At 35.7% G+C, this 22474-nt stretch overlaps 1 protein-coding gene across 2 annotated transcripts in view; it reads right to left on the bottom strand.

Annotated features, from left to right (window-relative positions):
• Positions 1-4834: 4834 nt before the first annotated feature.
• Positions 4835-22474, bottom strand: part of LOC107663729 (cyclin-Y-like) — a 55248-nt gene continuing 37608 nt past the window's right edge. The window contains exons 2-11 of one of the 2 annotated variants that reach the window (XM_016454028.1): positions 20947-21021; positions 17787-17821; positions 16639-16662; positions 16206-16309; positions 14404-14439; positions 13897-13954; positions 13688-13807; positions 9379-9545; positions 8019-8181; positions 4835-6420 (exon numbers count right to left, since the gene is read on the bottom strand). In XM_016454028.1, coding sequence (XP_016309514.1) covers positions 6304-6420; positions 8019-8181; positions 9379-9545; positions 13688-13807; positions 13897-13954; positions 14404-14439; positions 16206-16309; positions 16639-16662; positions 17787-17821; positions 20947-21021 — 899 coding nt within the window. In that variant the 3' untranslated portion in view covers positions 4835-6303. The remainder of the gene's footprint in view (positions 6421-8018; positions 8182-9378; positions 9546-13687; positions 13808-13896; positions 13955-14403; positions 14440-16205; positions 16310-16638; positions 16663-17786; positions 17822-20946; positions 21022-22474) is intronic. The other variant, XM_016454029.1, reaches the window with a different exon arrangement.

Here is a 22474-nt window from a genome sequence, read left to right as displayed (position 1 = left end):
TCAGTTCTTGGACCACTTCTCTTCTCTGTCCATCACTAGGTTCTGTAATTCAGAAGCATGGCTTTTCATATCACTGCTATGCTGATGACACTCAACTCTACCTCTCATTCCATCCTGATGATCTGAAGATAGCTGCTCACATCTCAGCATGTCTAGCAGACATTTCTTGCTGGATGAAGGACCATCACCTTCAACTCAACCTTGCCGAGACAGAACTGCTTGTGGTTCCATCAAACCCATCGTTTCATCACAATTTCACCATCCAGTTAGGCACATCAACCATAACTCCTTCAAAAACCTCGGAGTTATGATTGATGATCAGCTGACTTTCTCAGACTACATTTCTAAAACTGCCCGGTCATGCAATGCTCTCTTGGCAGGTCTTCCAGCCACTTCTATCAAACCTTTACAATTAATCCAGAATGCGGCAGCAATATAAATTTTTAACGAGCTGAAAATAATTCACATCACACCTCTGTTTATCAGTTTGCACTGGCTACCAATAGCTGCTCGCATAAAATTCAAGGCATTAATGTTTGCCTACAAAACCACCACTGGCTCTGCACCCCTTTTTTCCTAAATTCCTAAATTCAGACTTATGTGCCCTCTGCAAGTGAACGGCGCTTTATTGTGCCATCCCAAAGAGGCACAAAATCACTTTATCACTAGCACTCTCTATTCTAATTCTATTCTTTATATATATATATATATCTATAAAAAAACTTGCCCCTTTTAGACTTGCACTCTTTATTTACTAACATTGCTTCTCTAATCTTTTTGTATTCTTTCTATTTGTTTTCTTTTTATTTATTATATAATTATAATTCTGACTTTCTGACTTCTGATTAACAAAAGCAAAAAAAGGCCTCTAACACTAGCTTGCTCTATTCTTTTTCTATTCTGTTTACTTTTTATTTATTATATGATAAAAAAAAAAAAACCTTGCTACGTGTACTGCATTAAGCTAACTGAGACTTATAGCACTTGCATGTCATTGCCCTTTTGTTTATTTTGATTGCTTCCATTGTCCTCATTTGTAAGTCGCTTTGGATAAAAGCATCTGCTAAACGTATAAATGTAATGTAATGTAAATATAAAATGATGTGCAATGCAGTTCCTCATTTGTAAGTCGCTTTGGATAAAAGCATCTGCTAAATGTATAAATGTAATGTAATGTAAATATAAAATGATGTGCAATGCAGTTTATGGCTGTATTTGATGGGTTTTTAAAGAAAATGCATCAAAACTTTCTAGCTCCAACATTCCATATCTACAAGCAATGAACAGTACATTTGATTTTATACTGTACACAGTATTTATGGAATACTATTCATAAAAGAGACTTGAATGGTGCTTCTTCTAACAATACTTGTGAGACTGACGTTAGTTGTCACAAAGGTCCAAAGTGCGCAAATGTGTTTTTTTTTTTTTTCTTTATCAGTGTTTTCTAGTTGAAATTGGACTGACAATTATGGTGAATTATGACCTCTAATCTACATCACTCCCCACTGTTTTCCATGCAATTTTCCAAAAAACATCACTTTGAAAAACGCAAGTCAGGTAAAAAGCAGAAAACCTTTACCGTAACTTGTCAAACCCTAAAATATGAAAAGAACTTCTGAAATTGAAAACTAAAAGTTTACTTAAAATGGAGGCTCATTTTCTGAATCACCCTAGGAAAGCTGACTGTTTCTATAACAGCTGTCAAAGGTTGTTGTTGCTTTTTTTTAAATCTCACTTACTAGTCTGTGGCAGTGCTGAAAAGAAGTGCGATAAATCCATTTTACCCACACACGGGTTTGAGAAAAGGAGGGACATGATGTACAAATAGCAATAAATACTATACTAAGTATAAATGATATGAGATATTATTGCAAATAAGTGCAAATAGTCACCACAAGTAGTCAATTTATTTATTTTAATTTTTTTAAAATGTATTTATTTCTGTGTGTTTGTGCAGCTAATTTTGAAAATTAAAATATGTGGGTCAAGCTTACCCCTAAGGAAATAGAAATAACAATAAAAATAGATGGGATCTATTCAATTTCATATTTTGTACTTTTTAGTCTCTGATAAGCTTCAATAGAGGTTTTCTGTTTTTACATTAATCTTAGGTGATTTACAAAGTGTCAACTTTTAAAAGATAACCTACCCTGGGGAAAATATATATATATATATGCTCCAGTACTCTCTATACATCTTATATCATGTGATGGGAACACATCAAATCACTTTTTATTGCAACTTTTAAAAGTTTATTCTTGTGGCGGTTTCTAAACATTGCTTGTGAACTGGGAGCATCAGCTAAAATCGTTGTTCGAGAACAAAAAAAAAAAAAAACTGCATGCAACCACTGTAGCATCTAGGCGCATGGCCACAGGCGACTGGGTTCACTTAGTTAAACTGAAAGTAGAATCAAATAAGATCATACATAGGAGATAGGATTCAGCCTTTGGCACAGATTGAAAACAGATACTGAAGAACGGTTTGACCTTTGGAACAGAAACAAATGACAACAACAATGTATTTTTCATAATAACAGGCATACAACCAGTCACCAAACATAAAATTAAAAAGTCACAACTACAGCAGTTTTCTTTATTTTTTCACAGGTAACCACTTATAGTATAAATGTTATGAAAGATTTGAATTTGTAATTTCCTAGAAATTGCAATGCAAATGAGAAAGATTACAGAGAAAGACAGAGCAAGAGAGAGGTATTAAATAAGAAACAAAGGCTCTATGCAGAGGTAGAGTTCAGTGCACATGGCTAAAACTCGCCACTCGCCTGCCTACTGCCTCCTATCACTAGGACTTGCGTTTATAACACCGTATTCAGATCCAACGCTGGGCCACATTCTCACATGCTCACATAAAATAAATAGAATAATACAATCTTCAAATGCTTTTTATCAGTCTTTCGATTCATGATTCCGTTTGTCTCCCCAAAGACACTTTTCTTGAATGTTTTCCCTGATTTCAAACAGTTTCCAACACTCTTAAAATGTGCAAAGGGTGTCTAAAGCGCTGCCATTTGCAAAGAACAGATCTTCCTTGAGAAGAACTTTGGTCAATATTCCTTTATCTTCAGGAAATAAACCCAAACAAACGTCTGGGTTCACTGCCTTATTTACACGTTTTGTCTAGTATTATGTCTCTGACAAAAAGTAATCTAAACACGAGTACTTTCCTCGCGGAGTGATTCTCACGAAACCTTTTAAGAATATGTCTGGGTCATATTTCACCACAAAATCAAAAGAACATTTTTTTTTTATTTATATATATATATATATATATATGTATATATATTGTATGAATAAGATAATTAAGCCCATTGTTTTCAAAACATAATGACAATAAAATCTTATGGTCCTAAAATAGGCTTAATTTTCTTCATGTAAAATATTATTTCTATTTTTTTTTCTTTTTGATTTTGCAATAAATGTATAACCTCTGTATGTCCAGTCTGATATATTAGAATCACATAGCCTACTTACTGTATTGCACACAAAAGACACAAAGTGTGCACTATATTTAGAATTAAACAATTTTAAGTAGAAGTGTTAAGACTTTTTTGGGCATTGGAGATACAACACATAGAAACAAATCGATTATAATTAATGCAAGAATAAACATACTGCTTGGAAATAATGGCCATTTTGATGTCATCTGTAGTAAGTACTAAGGAAAATAGCGTTTTCATTGCTGCTAAAATGAAAAAGAAGAAAAAAAAAGCTATTGCAGAATTACATTCATTTCAACATAACATTGTTAAATTTCTTTATGCAGAAAAAAACTCAACAGGAAATTCAATTGAGGACAGAAGATTACGACTAAAGAAGAAAAAAAACTCAATGACAGCGCTTATAAACTTTTGGATTCCTGATAAAACAACTGACATTTATATTTTTCAAATTTTTATCCATAATTTAGGAATTAACAAAAGTAAATACCATACCAACAAAAGTCACATATTATTATCGGAAGATCATAATTCAATTTATTTAAGTATGTTTAAGTATGTACAATATACAAAATATATTTTTGGAAGTTCTAATTCTCAAGGTGTTTCTGAATGAAGTGTCACGAATGAAAAAGTCACTCTTAACAGATAATATGTGACCCTGGACCACAAAACCAGTCATAAGGGTCAATTGTTCGACATCATCTGAAAGCTGGATAAATAAGCTGTCCATTGATGTATGGTTTGTTAGGATAGGACAATATTTGGCTGAGATACAACTATTTGAAAATCTGGAATCTGAGGGTGCAAAAAAATCAAAATACTGAGAAAATCATCTTTAAAGTTGTCCAAATGAAGTTCTTAGCAATGCATATTACTAATAAAAAATTAAGTTTTAATATATCTACAGTAGGAAATTAAAAAAATATCTTCATGGAACATGATCTTTACTTAATGTCCTAATGATTTTTGGCATGAAAGAAAAATCTATAATTTTGACCCATACAATGTATTTTTGGCTATTGCTACAAATATACCCCAGCGACTTAAGACTGCTTTTGTGCTCCAGAGTCACATATAACGAATCATTATCACATATATCTGATGGCATAATAAAAAGCTTAACTTTAAAATTGGGAAGAACTGATTTTAAAACTAACTTTGCTGTCTAAAATCATATCTTGCAGTCTTAATGAGAAGGGAAGATAAAATGGTTAATTTCATATTCTACATCAGGGGTGGGCAAACTTGGCCCTTCCAGGCCACTTTCCTTCAGAGTTTAGCTCCAACCCTAATCAAACACACCTGAACCAGCTAATCATTGTCTTCAAGACTACTAGAAGGCTACAGGCAGGTGAGTCGTATCAGGGTTGGATCAAATCTCTGCAGGAAAGTGGCCTGGAAGGGCCCAGTTTGCCCATCACTGTTCTACATCTAAGGCCATTTTCCCACTAAATGCAGGCACCGCAGGTGATGGCAGTGGATACAGCAGGAATTCCTCTTCCTCACCAATTCAATTCAGTCTCTGGTTTGATGCATTGTAATTGAGAAATAAAACAATGCAAAACACTGTATCACAGTGGCACTAAGAGCCTCACCTTTGTGTTTTGACTTCAAGACACCAATAGCAACAAAAAAAATTGGACTCAATGTCATCTGAATGTTCGCTAGGAGACTTTCAAATATCCACTTCAATTTTCCCAGCAAGTATTGTATGGAATAGAGCACAGTGTATTGCTTTGAGAATTGGAAATGAGTGACACAGCATGTGTATATCTGGCATTTGTTGAGGTTGAAAATGGTGACAAGAATATGGAGGTTATACACATTCATGGTCATTGGTGATGGACTGTCATTGTTGGCTCTGCAGAAGAAAAACCTCTGATTTCATTATTAAAACTTCCAATTTCAGTCCATTTCGGCATTGTACATTTTCAGTTGAAACTAACTCTTTCAAGGCTTATCTAATATTGTGTTTCAAAGGGAAAGTCCCAGGGACTTCATATGGAAACCCTCCATACCACATTCATTTTGGAAATACAAAGTCAACTTCCATTACTCTTAGGTAATAAGACTAAATGGTGCAAACTGCCTTTATCGAATATTAAAAATTGGGGGGGAAAAAAACAAACAAAACAAAAAAAAAACTACACAATAAAATAATCCGACTTAACAGAGAGGTCCAAATTGTATATTTTCCCATTCATTTGCATTGTTAGACTAATTTTAGATCAATAAACCATCATTAAGAATTTCTTTAAATTTAAAATAAATCTTAATGAGCTAAAATATTAAATAACAGTTTGTAAGAACAGTGGTAATTTTATAGTTTAATCAGCTCACAGCCATTTGGAGAGAGATACTTTAAGGAATGGAGGAATATCTAGGGAATATAGTTGATTTTGGCTCTTGATCTTGATACAACACATCCTTGAGCGTCCAGGTGGAATTTTTTCTAACCATACAAGATCAATAAACACAGTACGAATACTTCCTCACCTAGAATGGCATACATGTAAGACACAGAGCTGTTGGAATGCTGTTCCAGTCATTGGGTGTCTTTCTCCCTCGTTTATATCCTTTCATTTGCGTCCTCCAGTTTTTCTGAACTGCAGTAGCAGTGTCTTCCTCTCTTTCCTCTAAGCCACAGGTTGGAAAGTGATCTTTGTGTGGGTGTCTTGTATATACAGCAGCCGTACGACCAGCAAGAACTCTCTTCTGACACACTCTGGCTCAAGAGTCTTGTGGAGGTACTAAGCACATATGTCCTCTTAGAGAACGCTTCTTCTGACAGTCTCTTTCCCTCAGTCTCTCGTGAAAGTCCCCAATGTCCACCATTATTAGGATATGATGGCCGGCGACCATCTGACCACTTTCAGGTTATCTGCGCTCACTGAGCGCTTCTTGGCTGCTTTTCTCAAGTCTTTATATTTGTCGTCACAAAGCCTGGAGATCGCCTGTGAGAAACATGAGAAGGGGAGACAGGCATTGAAATAGTGTGATTTTTTTTTTAGACTACCACTGCACTATCATTCAAAAAGTTTGGGATTGGTAAGATTTTTAACGTTTTTGAAAGAAGTCTCGTATGCTTACCAAGGCTGCATTTATACACTAAAAACAGTTATATTGTGAAATACTATTATAATAAAAAAAAAAAATGTTTTCTATTTTTAATTCATTTTAAAATTAATTTATTCCTGTGATGGAATGCTGAATTTTCAGCATCATTACACATCAGTCTTCAGTGTCACATGATCCTTCAGAAATCATTCTAATATATGTTAATATATATGCTGCTCGAGAAACATTTCTTCTTATTATTACCTATGATTATTTTCTATGACCATTAACTTATTATTATCTATGTTGAAAACTATGAATGTGAAACCGTGATACTACTTTTTTTTACAAGTTCAATGTAATGCACCCTTGCTAAATATGTTTAAATCTAAAACATGTTAGTATCAGTAAGTAGCATATTTCAGCCTATGAATCCCCCCCAATAATATTACTTATAATATTCATTTTAATACTCTATATCAGGGGAGTCAAACTCAATTCCTGGAGGGCCGGAGCCCTGCAGAGTTTTGTTCCAACCCTGCTCCAACACACATGCTCCCCTTACTTAAGGTGTTCCCCAGGGTTCTGTTCTTGGCCCTTTTCTTTTTCTACATTATTATTATTATTAAACTTATATTATTAACTCATAAGTCATCTGCTGATTTATAAGAGTTGACAATGTCATTGAGTAGATACAGAATTAGCTAGATTCACATTTGATACAACTGAAAGTGTCACAGAAAGAGTATTGGTTAAACTTGTACTTTCTGATGCAAGAACCAAATTTCCAAGTCCCACCACCTCCAAAAATAAGTGATAAAAAGTTTCATTCCTGAGACAAGATACAACTTGTGTCCATTATTTTGAGATGACAGATGATTGTGTGTGGAAGAGTATAAAGAGGACCAGTGCAAGATGGAAGCAGGGGGCTGGTCCTTATGAAAGAACTGGATCATAAACCACTGATTGATTGAGCTGTCCACCCACAGGCCACTGACTCTAAATGGGCTGGTGAGCTATTACACCACCAAAGGCAACTGTGCACACACACACACACACACACACACACACACACACACACACACACACACAAATACAACTGAACTAACTAACATCATTATAGGCCTGGTCTTGTCAGGACTGTAATTGGGCAGCATCGAGGCTGAATGCTGGCATAAGACACACATGGGGATTCAGGCATGGTAATTACTCAGCCCTGCTGCTACTGAACCAATGGACCAATACAACATGTCACGATATTCCTTCTTAGTGAGAGCTGTACCAAATCAAGCTTTCAAGTTTTACTTCCATATTCCTTATAACTTGCTGGAACAACAAATGCAGTACTGCAATCTGCCAAGATATTGGACTTTTCATGAAAACCTAGAAACCACAGCACACTGAGATGTGAATGAGATCTTGAGTGACAATCTGAGATAAATATCTTGAGCTATATAATGTGTGCTAATAATCTAGAGTAGTATTGACCACTCACCTCAAGCTTCTGGGCCTTGTCTCTGCTGAGAGGCTCCAGGGGAAAGCTGAGGTTGTTCGCCTCAGAAAGTGAACGCAAGTCAAAATAGTACTTGGCATACACGCTAGATGGAACGTTAATATTGAACTGCAGCAGCTCCAGAAACTGTCGCTCCAACTCATTCCTGGTGGGAGAGAGAAAGCAAAAATAATTAGCTTTGTGCATGTTCCTTTTGACATTTGTCAGTGGGCGGAAATAACTGAAAAGAAAATCTTGACAGTTAAGCTATTCAAAGAAATTCTGATTTAGCATGTTTAAAACTACAATCCTGACAAGAAAACCAAACGACAAGCCCTGATCATCTGTTCATATTAAAAATCTTCCTTTATTTATCCACAAACTTCTTACCACCAATGAAACTTCTGAAAGTTCAAAATAAACAATCTATTGTCACCCCCTCCTACGAACTGCATAATTATTCCAACACATGCAGAAACCCACCAGCTAAATATAACAGTGAAGCCTCTGACAACAAAAAAGCAACCAACAACCACAAACCCACACTCTGTGGTCCTCCATGCTGTTTGCGGTGTGCTTTGAGAACAATAATACTGCCTCTGTCACTGAATCTTTAGTCAGGATGGCCTTTAAAATAACTGTTGAAAGGGCAGATGTGACATGCTGGAAGTGTCAAGTATCACTCTTTATATTTGTCAGCTCAATTTCTTGGTACCTTACATTTAGGGATATTATATATGATACCTTAAGCTCTATAGGATATAGTCTCCAAAAAATGTCACAAAAACATCATAAATACCATTCTACAAATGCTTAGAACCTTAGAAAAGCCAACAATGGTTAAAGTAATAGCACAATTCTTGATTTGTGGAGGGCACTAACCTCTGTTCAACATAAAATTAAAACAGACCCTACATACAATTAAATTAAATTAAAACATGTTCCTTATTTGTTAGTGATTATCCTGATTCATTCAGAAATCCATTTTATCATAAAAGAAAAATGAGTTGTGAATAGAGTTTTACATTAACTTCAAGTCAGCATATATCTTAGAAATGTTTGAAGACTGAGCATCGAAGCTAATGTTTCCATTCACAGTTGCAAATTTAACTTGTATGAAAAATTTGAATATTGCATAAAACATTTGCAAGTAAAGCACTGTTTTCATCACGTGTTCATGAGAATGGTGTTCAAGATACTTGTTGCTTCCTGGGAAACTGGTGCAAATTATCAATAATACAAATGGAAGTTGTTGAAACCGACAACGCCGTTGTAGCTATTTTTTCCTACATATTAAATTACTTGCACCTCAGAGTGTTGTCATGTTATCTTGAATTTGGAGGTGCAAGAGACACACACTTACATGTCTTCCACGGTGATGTCTTTGAGGATCTGGCAGTAGTCAACATTCCATACGGCCTGATCATCCCACACTTTTGACGCCAACAGGATGGCACCCAAAACAATCCTCTTCCAGTTAGCAGGACAGATGTCAATCTCTGCATATGTTAATAATCTCTCCAGATACACCTGAGAGAGAGAGAGAAAATGCATAAATTTGTTTTATCATAAGTTGAACATAAATAAGATTTGTCTAATGGGTGTCGTTCAATATCGATATAAAGCATCTTGACAATCAAGTCAACTGTAAAGATTCTGGTGACTGACCCTTGCATTTCTGTTTTTGGAGCAAGGTTACTGCAGCATCACTGCAAATATGCGATTATTGTGCAAGACTGACACGCAGGTCAGGGGGCATGAATGACGGGAGACAAACACATCTGCTCAGCCAACCAGCAAAAACACCTGATGCCTCACTGGTAATAAACGAACACCATTCAGTTTTAACGACACTAATAGAAAAGTGATTTTTTATTTCTGACATGTACCATGAATCCTTTAAAAAACATTGGAGTGCAATGTAAATATAAAGTTTACGAAGCATTTCAGTCAGGTTTCAGGGCCCATCATAGAACAGAGACTGCATTTAGAATTACAAATGACTTGCTTCTGGTATATGACCAAGACTGCATTTCACTCCAGTTTTACTAGATCTTAGTGCTGCTTTTGAAACTATAGATCACGACATACTCTTACATTGATTAGAAAATTGCTTTGCCTTAAGCTGGTTTAGAATTGACCATTACCAATTTGTTTGTTTAAATGTGGAACTAGCAAATCTAACATTGGTAAGTATGGGGTGCCACACGGATCTGTGTTAAGCCCCCTGCTGTTTTCAATATACTGTATATGCTGCCCCTTGGAAATATGAACAAAAAATTGGATTAGGTGAGTCTGGTTCTCTTTTCTGGTCTGATTTTTTCTCCAACACCTCACCACCTTGACACGGTCACCTGGACTGCTCACTGGGCCTCAATGAGATTAAATGTAAGATTCCTGTTCATAAGAATCCAAACAATATTGTAATATTGCAACATGCATTTTCTGTAAAGCTGTTTTGAAACCATCTATATTGTGAAAAGCGCTATACAAATGCATGTGGAAGCACTGATTTGATTATACTTAAAATGACCATTCAGTACTATGGTAAATATTTCAGTACTTGAAAATAATACGATTCCCTCATTAAGCGATTTTGGCAAATCTTAAAGATAGGAAGCTCTGGAATTTTGCTATATTTCATGATTTTTGAAAAAGGCGGCAGAAATACACACTAAATTATCAAAAATGAACTGTACCATTGACTCCTAAATCACACGGATACATTGTTTCTCTAAACATTTAGGCATTGCAATTTTATACCATACAGATGAGAGAAAAATGGATTCTGATCAAACTGCTTCCTGAGGCACTCATACATTTTCCATGTCTGTTTAAAAGTTATCTGTTATGAGACTGTACAACGTTGAAACATACTGTTCAACACCACAGGAATTTTGAAGGAGAACAGGTAGATGCCTGAGCCCTCATTTCTGTTTTATCCACTTGAAGTCTGTTGAAAGCAAAAAACAGCACACCTCTTTTTAACATGCCACATGATTCAAGATAATCTACCTGTCTGTTGGACAAATAAAATGTCAAAGGCTATTGCTATGTTTAGTGGCAAATAATAAATATGATCACTAGCAATAGTGATGGTTTCCTAAGTAACTCTAATAATACTTCTTTGTGTACTTCTAAAGGAACGTTATAAACATTAATTCTTGAGTGGTTGAATCGTAAGTCTGTTCTCTGTTGACGTGGTGTATGACAGTATGCTGTAGCCACGGGCGTCTTTAGCATTCATAAACACTGCTGATGGATGTAGGCGAACAAAGATGTCCTCATGGAATGAAAAACTAATAATGTATGCAATGCAAAAGAGACGTAGAAGCACTAAGCAGCACAAACGCACATACACACTCAATAGAGGACAACAATGTCAAATAATATAAGTTTTCCCACAGTGAGAAAGAAATCTAATAAGAGCTCAATTTTGTTTGTAGAACGTGTAAGACATAAATCGCACGTTTAATTGGTTCCACTGCATCGACGGGCTCCTCCCGTGGGCAGTTGTGCATTAAATATGTGCTTATGAGAGTATGCTTGTGTTTTTCTGAGCTAATCTCCTCTACGCTGTTCAAGATGAACTAGTGTCAGCAAATGGGCAAATTACACACCTACAATTTATAAAACAACAACCTAAGGAAACACTCCAGGGACAGCGGTCAGCACCTTCATAGAAAACACTAACCTGGGTAGAGCTTTGAAAACATAATTCAGTTTTTATTCAGTTGAGTCATAATAAACATTTTAAGAGGGCAAATTACCATAAAGCAGTGTTTCCTGTAGTGTCATTTAAGTATTAATTACCGTATTGACCCGAATATAAGAATGTTTTTTTCTTGGAAATACATCTGAAAAAACGCGGTCGTCTTATTATCAGGGTCTAGACTTTGACATGTCAATAATACTCCCACAACAATAGGCGGCGCCAAATACGCATAAAACGAGTGTGCCATGAAATACGTAATGCAATGTGTGTTGTAAAGATCGCGAGTAAAAACAAAAGAAAAAGAAAACCTTACAGCTGCATGAGTCGTGACTGTCACGTTAGCCTGATGGGACCAAACTCCCTTTGTGATTTTAAAACAAAATAATTGAAGACAAAATGTGTTTTACTGAGAAAAAACAAGATTTGGTTTTTAAAAAGCCTTTTTCCAAAAGGTACATCTGGAAAAGGGGGGTCATCTTATAATCAGGGTCGTCTTATATTCGGGCCAATACGGTATATACTATTATAGTATTTATTAACATTTGGAATATTTTCAGTTTTTCTTTGTGTGTGCGTTTGTCATTTTTATTATTAATATATATTTTTAAATATATATTTCTGGTTAGCTTCATTTCAGTTTTAGTAATTGCAGTACTTTAGCTTAAATTTATTTTATTTTAGTTTGTTGCCAAGGTAACATTATTAAAATTTTTATGTATAATGCATATTTTATTTTTATTTCAAGTAATAAAAAATATTTCGCTTTAATTAAAAAGTGTTAGCACCAGCAACAGCCAATCAGATTTTACCAACATCTCTGCACCTGTTGCCCCCTACAGGTCAAGGAACAGGCTCGATCTGTCTCAATCTATACTTAGAAACAAAGAAACGCACACAATCTGTCTATCTGAGAATTCTATCAGTTCATAGACAGAAAGATTCTGATCTCCAAAAAATATCTATGTTGAAGCTGCACTCAGTTTTTATTAGTTTCAGACTTTTGACTATAGGTATTAAGTCTGGTCCACTTTGCAGTTTTTCTGGCCATGAATCATCTAGGAATAGACTGTCTGACTGATATGTGAAGTAATTTACCACAGTTAGCATTTTATGTTTAATGTGTTTAGGTGTGAGTACATCTGAAATCATTGGTACTACAATAATAATAATAATAATAATAATAATGCAACAATTTATGATAAAGGTTTTACATATAATAATAGTGAAGTAATCATAGGGATATTTATGTTGATTTTGTGGTCAGATCTTCCAGTCATCTAGAGGTAATAAACTGATTAGATTGCAGTTAACAATTTTGAGGACACTCACCATTTTTTTTTCTCTACCTGAGGTAGAGATTACACTTCCATTGGACCATCAGTATAGATTATAACTCTTTTAAACACACACACTGTATGTGCTATTGCTCTACACCAACATTTTTGAAAAATGGGGACATGGGGTAATGTCCTCATAAGTCACCTTCTCCTTGTAATACCTATGTCATACCCATGTCATTATACAAATTTGTGTCCTCATATGTCACAAAAAAGCACACACACACACACACACACACACACACACACACACACACACACACACACACACACACACACACACACACTTTCCCTTAAGCCCATCTCAAGCATTCACAGCCCCTTGTATGTCTAGAACTTGTTTAATGACACCTCATGAAGGTATTTGGTTGGAAAAGTGAGAAGGGTTGGGCCTTCAAAAGAAGGATTTAATCATAGAGGAGGAACAGTCACACTCACACAGCTGCTGGGCTTAGCACCCACTAATAAAGCACTAAATATGACAACCATTTTCACCTGAGTGATGGTAAATCCACTTCACTGATGGTAAACCCTATTTTAACTTGTGCTATCAGCCAATCCAAATAGACACGGATTAATTTTTATTGGTCCGCGATCAAGTCACATGACCTTTCACTCACCAGAGTAACTATGGCACACTCAGCCGTGAGCTGGGCGGCACTGAAGAGTGTACGGACGAATTTGTAGATCTGTTTCTGTTCTGGGTCGTGCTTGTCATAGTCTGACGGCATCTCCAATTTCTGTGGAAAGAGGAAGTTTTAGAACATTCTGGCTTGTTCAGGATGTAATTAAACATCTTAGAAATGAGCTGCAGAAATGAAAAACTTACTGAAAGTGGATGAAGTTTTTCATCAAAAATGTCTAACAGCATCAGTCCGTCCACATTTCTGAAAGGAGAAGGGTGAACTGAAATTAGATTAGGGAAGACTGGTACTTATTCTAAGCTGTATTCATATAAAGAATTAAAGAACTAGGAAAGAGTATTGTGATACATTTTCAGTGTTACTAATAGCTTGTGTAAAAGTTATATTTAAACAGCTCTGAAGCCTTAGAGTTTGAAGGTTACAAAGCATTAAGGGTTTATATGGTATTACAGCTTTAAGAGAAAAAAAAAAGACACAAAGCCAGAGACAGAAAAAAGACGGATATAAAAGTATTTAGACAGACAGACAAGATAGACAAGATAGATACGACAGATAGATAGATAAGATATATAGATAAGACAGACAGACAGACAGCCGATAGATAGATAGATAGATAGATAGATAGATAGATAGATAGATAGATAGATAGATAGAAAGAACACCTGATCTGATGAGAGAATTGAACAACATACCTGTTCTTTATGTGGTAGTATATTGCGAGGGCAACACTGCAAACAGAAGAAATAGCAGAAATAAATTGATATAACGGTAGTCAACAAGATGAAGCAGCATTAAATTCAAGCACAAGGGGAAGTAGTATATAGCATTATCCTTTGTATTGCATCGCTTTTGCGTTGTCCTCACTAAATGTACAATGAGCATTTAAAGGGTTAGTTCACCCAAAAATGAAAATTCTGTCATTAATTACTCACCCTCGTGGTGTTTCGAAACCCATAAGACCTTCGTTCATCTTCAGAACACAATTTAAGATATTTTAGATGAAATATGAGGGCTCTCTGACCCTCCCATAGACAGCAAGGTAACTACCACGTTCAAGGTCCAGAAAAGTACCAAGATGATCGACAAAGTAGTCTGTGTGACATCAGTGGTTCAACTGTAAAGTTACGAAGCTACGAGAATACTTTTTTTTGCGGAAAGAAAACAAAAATAATGACTTTATTCCACAATTTCGTCTCTACTGCGTCACTTTGGACGCGCATTCACGACAGTATCATGACGCGAGCGTGTGGCGGCGCTGACCCAGCACGCTCGCGTCATGGTACTGTCGTGAACGCGTGTCCAAAGTGACGCAGTAGTGACTACTTTGTCGATCATCTTGGTACTTTTCTGGACCTTGAACGTGGTAGTTACCTTGCTGTCTATGGGAGGGTCAGAGAGCCCTCAGATTTAGTCAAAAATATCTTAAATTGTGTTCTGAAGATGAACGAAGGTCTTACGGGTTTGGAACAACATGCGGGTGAGTAATTAATTACATAATTGTTATTTTTGAGTGAACTAACCCTTTAAGAATATGCTGTTCTTTTTTATTAATCTGTAGATCAGTGAATTATATGGAATCAAAAAACATACTACAGTTAAAAATTTAGTAGCCAAATTGGCTGGTGAGTGAAAAAGTTAATTTCAAACCCTGTACAGTATGTATGATGAAACGGGCAAAAAATGGTGGATTTTTGTAAATCATTCACAAAACTATTCCAGTATAAATTAACACAGAATTTAATGCCACAAGGGGCCTCATTTACAAAGAACAAATTTCTTTGTAAATCCATATGTTGTACCATATCAGTTATCACAATATTTTCTGGTTCGTTTTGTATATACAGTACATTGGCCAATATTGGATATGTGATTATGCATGCTCATTTTTTACATTAAAATGACCTTTGCAGTCATCTAATGCGTCACTCATCTTTAACAACACTAATAATTTATTAACATTGTTAAAACTTTAGCAAATTTATCATACTGTACTGTAATGTGATGACATCTAATCACTGATTTAACATTTTAGTTCGATGATGGTGATTATTATTATATAGATTGTATTTATTCAATTAGTACTGTATAGCATTTTTATATTGACCATTTATTGGTTATTGGCCATAAAATGAAAATAGTTATTGGCTTACTATCTAACAACATACCTAAATTCATAAAGTGTTGTGATGAATGTGATCAGTGGAACTGACTGGCAAATTATTCAGAATCAAAAACAGGAGTCACTTTTTTAAATCATAGACTTAATGATTTAGACGACTCACTTCCACACTGAATCCGTTCACGTGACTCATTCACTCATTGTACAAGTGGTTATTATTTATCAATGATACAATGTAACAAGTTGCTAGGCCCAATTTCCAAAGGCTCCAGCCATGCTTTTGAAAACAAAATTCTCTTTCCACACCCTCATTTAGATATCCGTCATAAACCAATCATGCACATTTCGATCAGTTTACGCTGAGGGTTCAAGTACCATTTAATGGTGTATTTGAGGTTGGGTTGGCTGACGGTGCTGTCGTCCAGGAAGATTGTCGAACAGGAGCTGTACTTGCGTCTCATTGGACCAGACGGATGTTGCTGAAACACAAGGACACGCAGAGTGCAAAATAAAATATCAGTTATTATTAAACACACACAGACTTTCAGCAAACGGGCTGAGAATTAGGCCACCTGCAGCCCCAGAGAAGTCATTATCATCTCATTTATACCTGAGTGTTTCTCTGTGTGTGTACACGTTAGTGTGGGTTAGAATCCCAATCCAGTACAACATAAACACTGTCATTGTATTATGCAGGATTTCAAACTGATAAGCAACATTAATAATGCAAATAAATCATTACAATGTCAAAATAGACACGATATCATAAGTTTAAAGCAAATAAATACAGCAATGGGCAAATATTTACCTTTGACTCCGCAATGTGTGTTAACTTGCAAAGTAATAAAAGACATTAAAACAGGAACAAAACATCAGCTATTCATTGCATTTTGAGTATGAATAGCATGCACCAATGAAATGGAAAAAGAAAAAAAATCAAGTTATGCATATTAAAGGAACGGTTCACCCAAAAAATAACAATTTGCTGAAAATGTACCCGTTTTTTTTTTTCGGAACACGTTTGGAGAAATGTAGCATTACATCACTTGCTCAACAATGGATCCTCTGCAGTGAATGGGTGCCGTCAGAATGAGAGTCCAAACAGCTGATAAAAACATCACAATAATCCACACCACTCCAGTCCATCAATTAATGTCTTGTGAAGCGAAAAGCTGCATGATTGTAAGAAACCAATCCATCATAACTTCAAACCATCACTTCTGGCCAAAATACCAGTCCATTATCCATAATAGCGCTTCTTCCAGTGACAAAGTCCATCCCCTGTTGACCCTTTCACTTCAGTTTTTGGACTGTTTTTGCTTGTAAAGAGTGCTTGATCTGTGCATATTTCTCTCCTGATTCAGACTTTTTTTTTTTTACTGAATAAAGCAATATTATGGATTATGGACTATGGAATTTAACTGAAAGCAATAGTCTGAAATTAAAAAACAAACAAAAAAAAACTTTAATTATGGATTTGTTTTGTACAAACATGCAGCTTTTCACAAGACATTAGTTGATGGACTGGCTTTATGTGGATTACTTGGGGATTTTTGTGATATGTTTATCATCTCTCATTCTGACGGCACCCATTCACTGCACAGGATCCATTGCTGAGCAAGTGATGTAATGCTTTCTCTAAAACTGTTCTGACGAAATAAACTCATCAGCATCTTGGTTGACCTCAGGGTAAATGTTCAGCAAAGGAGGGTGAATTATTCCTTTAAAACATTTATATAGAAGGAAAGAGTTGATCAGAAAAGCAATGCTGTTACTGATGCAACACAAGCCCAGAGACTCATGCAATACTGGTTCCTGCATTCTCATGTGGTTGAGTGTGGGATTTGATTAGTTCTGTGGGTGTTGTGTCACGTGAAGAGATGTCTTTATTGCAGACACAAGCATTATGAGAAACAGAAAACACAATCAATTGATGACATGGCTGCTGCTACTTACATGGTTGACATACAGACTTTTCCGTTTTTCCCGGACTGTAAAGAGAAACGCATAATTAGTAACACTAGCACAACAGCCAGTACAATTAATTAGACAAAAAGACAAGGGCGACAATTAAAGCGATGTCAGTAATATAAAGAGGTAAGTATATAACAATCTGAGGTCTTAAACTGTTGGACGCTATTTCATTAACAGTTTGGTGCCAGAGAAAATGTGCTGGAATTAAACTTTCTCTAATGTTTCTCTCACAATTTCTTTTAAAAACTGGTTAATCTCTCATAGAGAAACTTCTGAATGTTAGCATAAAGTCTGGTCCACTTTGGAGATTACTTTAGTCAAGAACTGCCCAAAGTATTCTTCCGTTTTGACTAGGGCTGCGACGGTAAATCGATGCAGAATCAATTCGTGGATTGTTTCTGAGATCTTCCAAATGCATCACGATTCTCTCTGGAATCGATTCTGAGCGTAGATTTTAACAGCAGATGGCGTTCTAATCTACTTTTTATGCACACACTCATGAAGAAGAGCGCTGAAGAGCACTTGTGCGTTCGGCTGAGTCATGTAATTTCACCTCGGCTCAGAATGCTTTTATGACGCTAAACACAGCCCACTGTGAACACCCTTGTAATTCTCTTCAAACTTTTCGAATTTTATGAATGATTATTTTTGGTTCAAGTGTGTGTAAGGATTTGGAAACAAGCAGAGTACGGCTGTTTCTAAAGCATGCAGCACCATCTGCTGTTCAAAACTAAGCTCAGAATCGACTGGAGAAAGAATCGCGATGCATTCGGAAAATCTCAGAATCGATGCAGAATCATTTCTCGATTTGTGATGCATCAATTTATTTTCCCAGCCCTAGTTTTGACGCAAACGATCAGCATCAAATGAACACAGTCTTTAATAGTACATTATTTTATTTTCATGAACACAGGCGCTTGACACGTGCACTAGAATGTAGGCTTGCCGCGATAGACGGTGATACCGGTGTTAAGCCGCAACACTGGTTACGTCACTTGCCCACCGCGTCACCGACCCCCACCATCGTTTAGATTTTTTTATAGTAATAAAAATCATTTAGTTCTGTAAAAGAACAGACACTACAATTAAAAACTGAACGCAGCTACTCAATGCAGCGTGCCGAACGACAGTCGCATCACAGATCAGATTTAATTTATCCAGTGTGAGTGAGAGTGAGTCGAGTTGACTGACAAACAGTGATACCGGTATTACCGGTGTTGTCACACGTCGATTAACCGGTGGGAAAATTTCCTCACCGTCACAACCCTACTAGAATGTTTTATTTTTGTATAATGTCTGTGCTATTTCTCTCCAGAAGTTAGAAACAATAAACATTTATTTATATGTGTTTTAAGCTAGAGTTGTGTATATCCAAAAATATATTCATCTTGGGCCCGAATTAAGAATTCGTTACCATGAATTAAGAATTCATCCCCTCATTTTATTAATTTGTTCCCAAGTTTTTGTTAAATTGCGGCCATGAATTAAGAGAACGAAAGGGAACGAATTAGTACAATGTGTCCATGATTTACTAAAACAAGGGAATTCATTCTTAAATCACGGCTATGATTGAACTAAAATGAGGGGAGAATGAGAATGGCCATGAAATGTATAGTTTTTATCTCTCATGTCATGCACATAGGGATCTATTGTTGTTGCATTTACAGTAGTTTGTTGTTGTTCTCTCAACAAACAGAATGTTTTTTTTGTTGTTCTCTCAAAAAAACTGTTTGTTTATCTGCAATCCTAGCCCTTTAGGTTTCTCATTTTAAATGACGAAGACACACTACTGCCCCCTGATGGTATGGAGAGTTATCTTTGATGTTGTTTTGGCGTCTTGTAGTTTGTTTAATTACTTGAATGCAACAAAAGAGACCTCTGAGATAATTTCCATTAGCACCCAAATGATTCACCTTACCACAATGACTAAACTACATTTCTTATTTAACTACCACTATTGTATCTGTGGGCGGGGCCAGTTACTTTGACTGACAGGCAATGTGATAAAACCCTGACCCAGAAAATAAACTGAGACTGCAGGTGAAAATGAAGAGGTGTTGTGTGTGTGGTTCTGTGGGATAGACATTTTATCGCAGTCCCTGGAGTCTGACGGCCCTCATGCACTCAAACCCTACTGTATGTCTCATGACTCACATATTAGCAGTCTGACTATTTCCATCCATATTATAACTATTAATCTAAACTACAGCACTAGAGACCAACAGATGACAGCACAGCATACATGAATCTAAACAAACAGCTGCACAGACAGACAAATGGGACAGATTCACAGACATTGTCAACATGCATATCCCCTTAATGGCATTCAACTGACTGTAAATGTCTGAAAATACTACTGTGATTGTATTTAATGATATTAATCTGTTGCCCCATTAAGCAGCTTCAATGTACAGTAGTTAGCTACTTTTTGTTAGCTTTTAGCATAGCTTCAGTGCAGTTAAATGGAGCAGCTTGTAGCTTAGCAAGCTAACGCTTCGAAGAAGTTTCCTGAACAAATAACAGCTTGCAGCATAAAATCAAACTACAGACATTTTGAATCTATAAAGCTTCGACACGACACAGCAGCACACTAACAAACAGGCTGAGATCAAACGTACTTTTCTTGTTGGGTAAAAGAACTGAAAAACAAAAAGGTTTCTAAGTTAAATCGGAGCATGGATAACAAGGCTGGCATTTACTTATCCTTGACTTTACAGTTCATACGCCACTAATTTTGTTTGTATCACTGCATTTTCCCATTATAATGTCACAAGAACCACGAGACGTCTGACAGACCAGAGTCACAAAACGTTACGCTAACAATTCACTGAGAAACAAGGCGAATATCATAAGATTAGCCTGGGTAGAAATATCACCCACGGAGAAGAGCTGACAGATAATAAAGTATCATCACCCAGGGGTATCGTGTTAAATCAAACTATAATTACAAGTCTTCTCTGAAGAGGGAATGTTTGGTCTGACTAAGTCAGGGCATCTGTGCATTCGCCTCCTGATTCGTTTGGATCAGACTGAAGCCATCCTGACCGTGGTTTTGTTTTAATTAACGTTCCCCTCCAGCATCCAGGCTTAAGGGGAGACCGTCCCACTCATCCTGCGAGTCAGAAGACATGGAGTCTCTCACCGTCTGTTTGAGACTTGCTGAGAAATATGGTGCTGGCACGCGGGTGGTCCGCAGGATTGTACTCCATGTTGAGCTCTGAGGAGAGAAAAAGAGAAAGAATATTTATTATTCAAGACTGAGGCTCGAGTTCCTCTAGTATTACTAGAACATCCCAAAAAATAATAATATATGCATTTTTTAGAGTGTGTGTATATATATATATATATATATATATATATATAAACATATAAACAAACATGGTTTAGCAATATGGTTATTATTCAGTACAATAAATACTGCATAGGAATTATATAAATATTGTTAAAATAGTGGTATGTTATTACCATGCTCTGTCATTATGCCAACACTAGGGGGCAGACCTATGACTATGGGATCCAAGGACAGTTAGACTTCAACCCTTATTCCACCACTAGTTTGTATTTAATTTTACAGTAATATATACTACAATATACATATTAGATTTGTTTTTATATTTTGCATTTATATTATAGTAATATTTATTATTATATTTCATTTCATTTCATTTCTCTGCCACCAATTCTCATCAACTCATCACTGATCTTCAAACAGATAATATAGTAATATTTATGAATGAATGAATACATCCCAAAAAATAATAATATATTTCTGACAGGATGATGGGAAAGATTTAGTCAGACAAGCCACAACACGGTTGTAACGTGCACACAACATTGAAATACAGAGATATATGAAATAATTAGATGTAGCAAAATTGTGTTGAGAACAGTGTAATTTATATACTATCACATTATTTATTATTATTTTGATTAACCTTCCATATTTTCAGTTTTCATTTCGATTTTAATTTAAGCTTTAATTTTATGTGATTTTGTATTTTTTTTTTATATATATTTTTTTATTAAGCTTTATTTTTTTTATTTCAGTTTTAGTAATTTCAGTACTTCAACTTAAAATTATTTTAATTTCAGTTGACTGACAAAGCAAGAATCTAACTATTCAATCTAATACAACTATATAATTTATTTTATAACAGCTTTTTTTAAATTAAAACAGCTGATTTTAGCTTTAGAATGGAATACTATTGCATAATAAAAGTATGCGTGTTGGCATGTGTTTATATACGCACTCTAAAAAATGCTGGGTTGTTTCAACCCATCTTTGGGTCAAATATGGACTAACTAACCCAACCGTTGGGTTAAATTTTTTTAATTACATTTTTAACCCAAAAGTTGGGTTAGTCTATGAATGAATGAATGAATGAATGAATGAATGATTTTTTTAATTTTATGTCATGTCATTTAATGTCTGCTACAATTCCCCTTATCACCAATACAGAGACTTGAAACTTCCTTTCCTTCTCCGTTTTCCAACCCAGACCTTCAGGCAGATATACAGTATAGTAATATTTATAAAATTTAGAATAATTGTATTTTTTATTTTATTTTTGGTTTGTCATCATAAATACAGAGACTTGAAACTTCCTTTCTGCTCAGTTTTCCCACAAATCCCCACCTTGAACTTGCAGCAACTAACACACACACACACA

The sequence above is a fragment of the Sinocyclocheilus anshuiensis genome, unplaced genomic scaffold (assembly GCF_001515605.1).
Source record: "Sinocyclocheilus anshuiensis isolate Anshui unplaced genomic scaffold, SAMN03320099.WGS_v1.1 scaffold2425, whole genome shotgun sequence".
Taxonomy (NCBI): domain Eukaryota; kingdom Metazoa; phylum Chordata; class Actinopteri; order Cypriniformes; family Cyprinidae; genus Sinocyclocheilus; species Sinocyclocheilus anshuiensis.
Note: the sequence above shows the minus strand (reverse complement) of the source record. Positions and strands in the feature narration are given on the sequence as shown.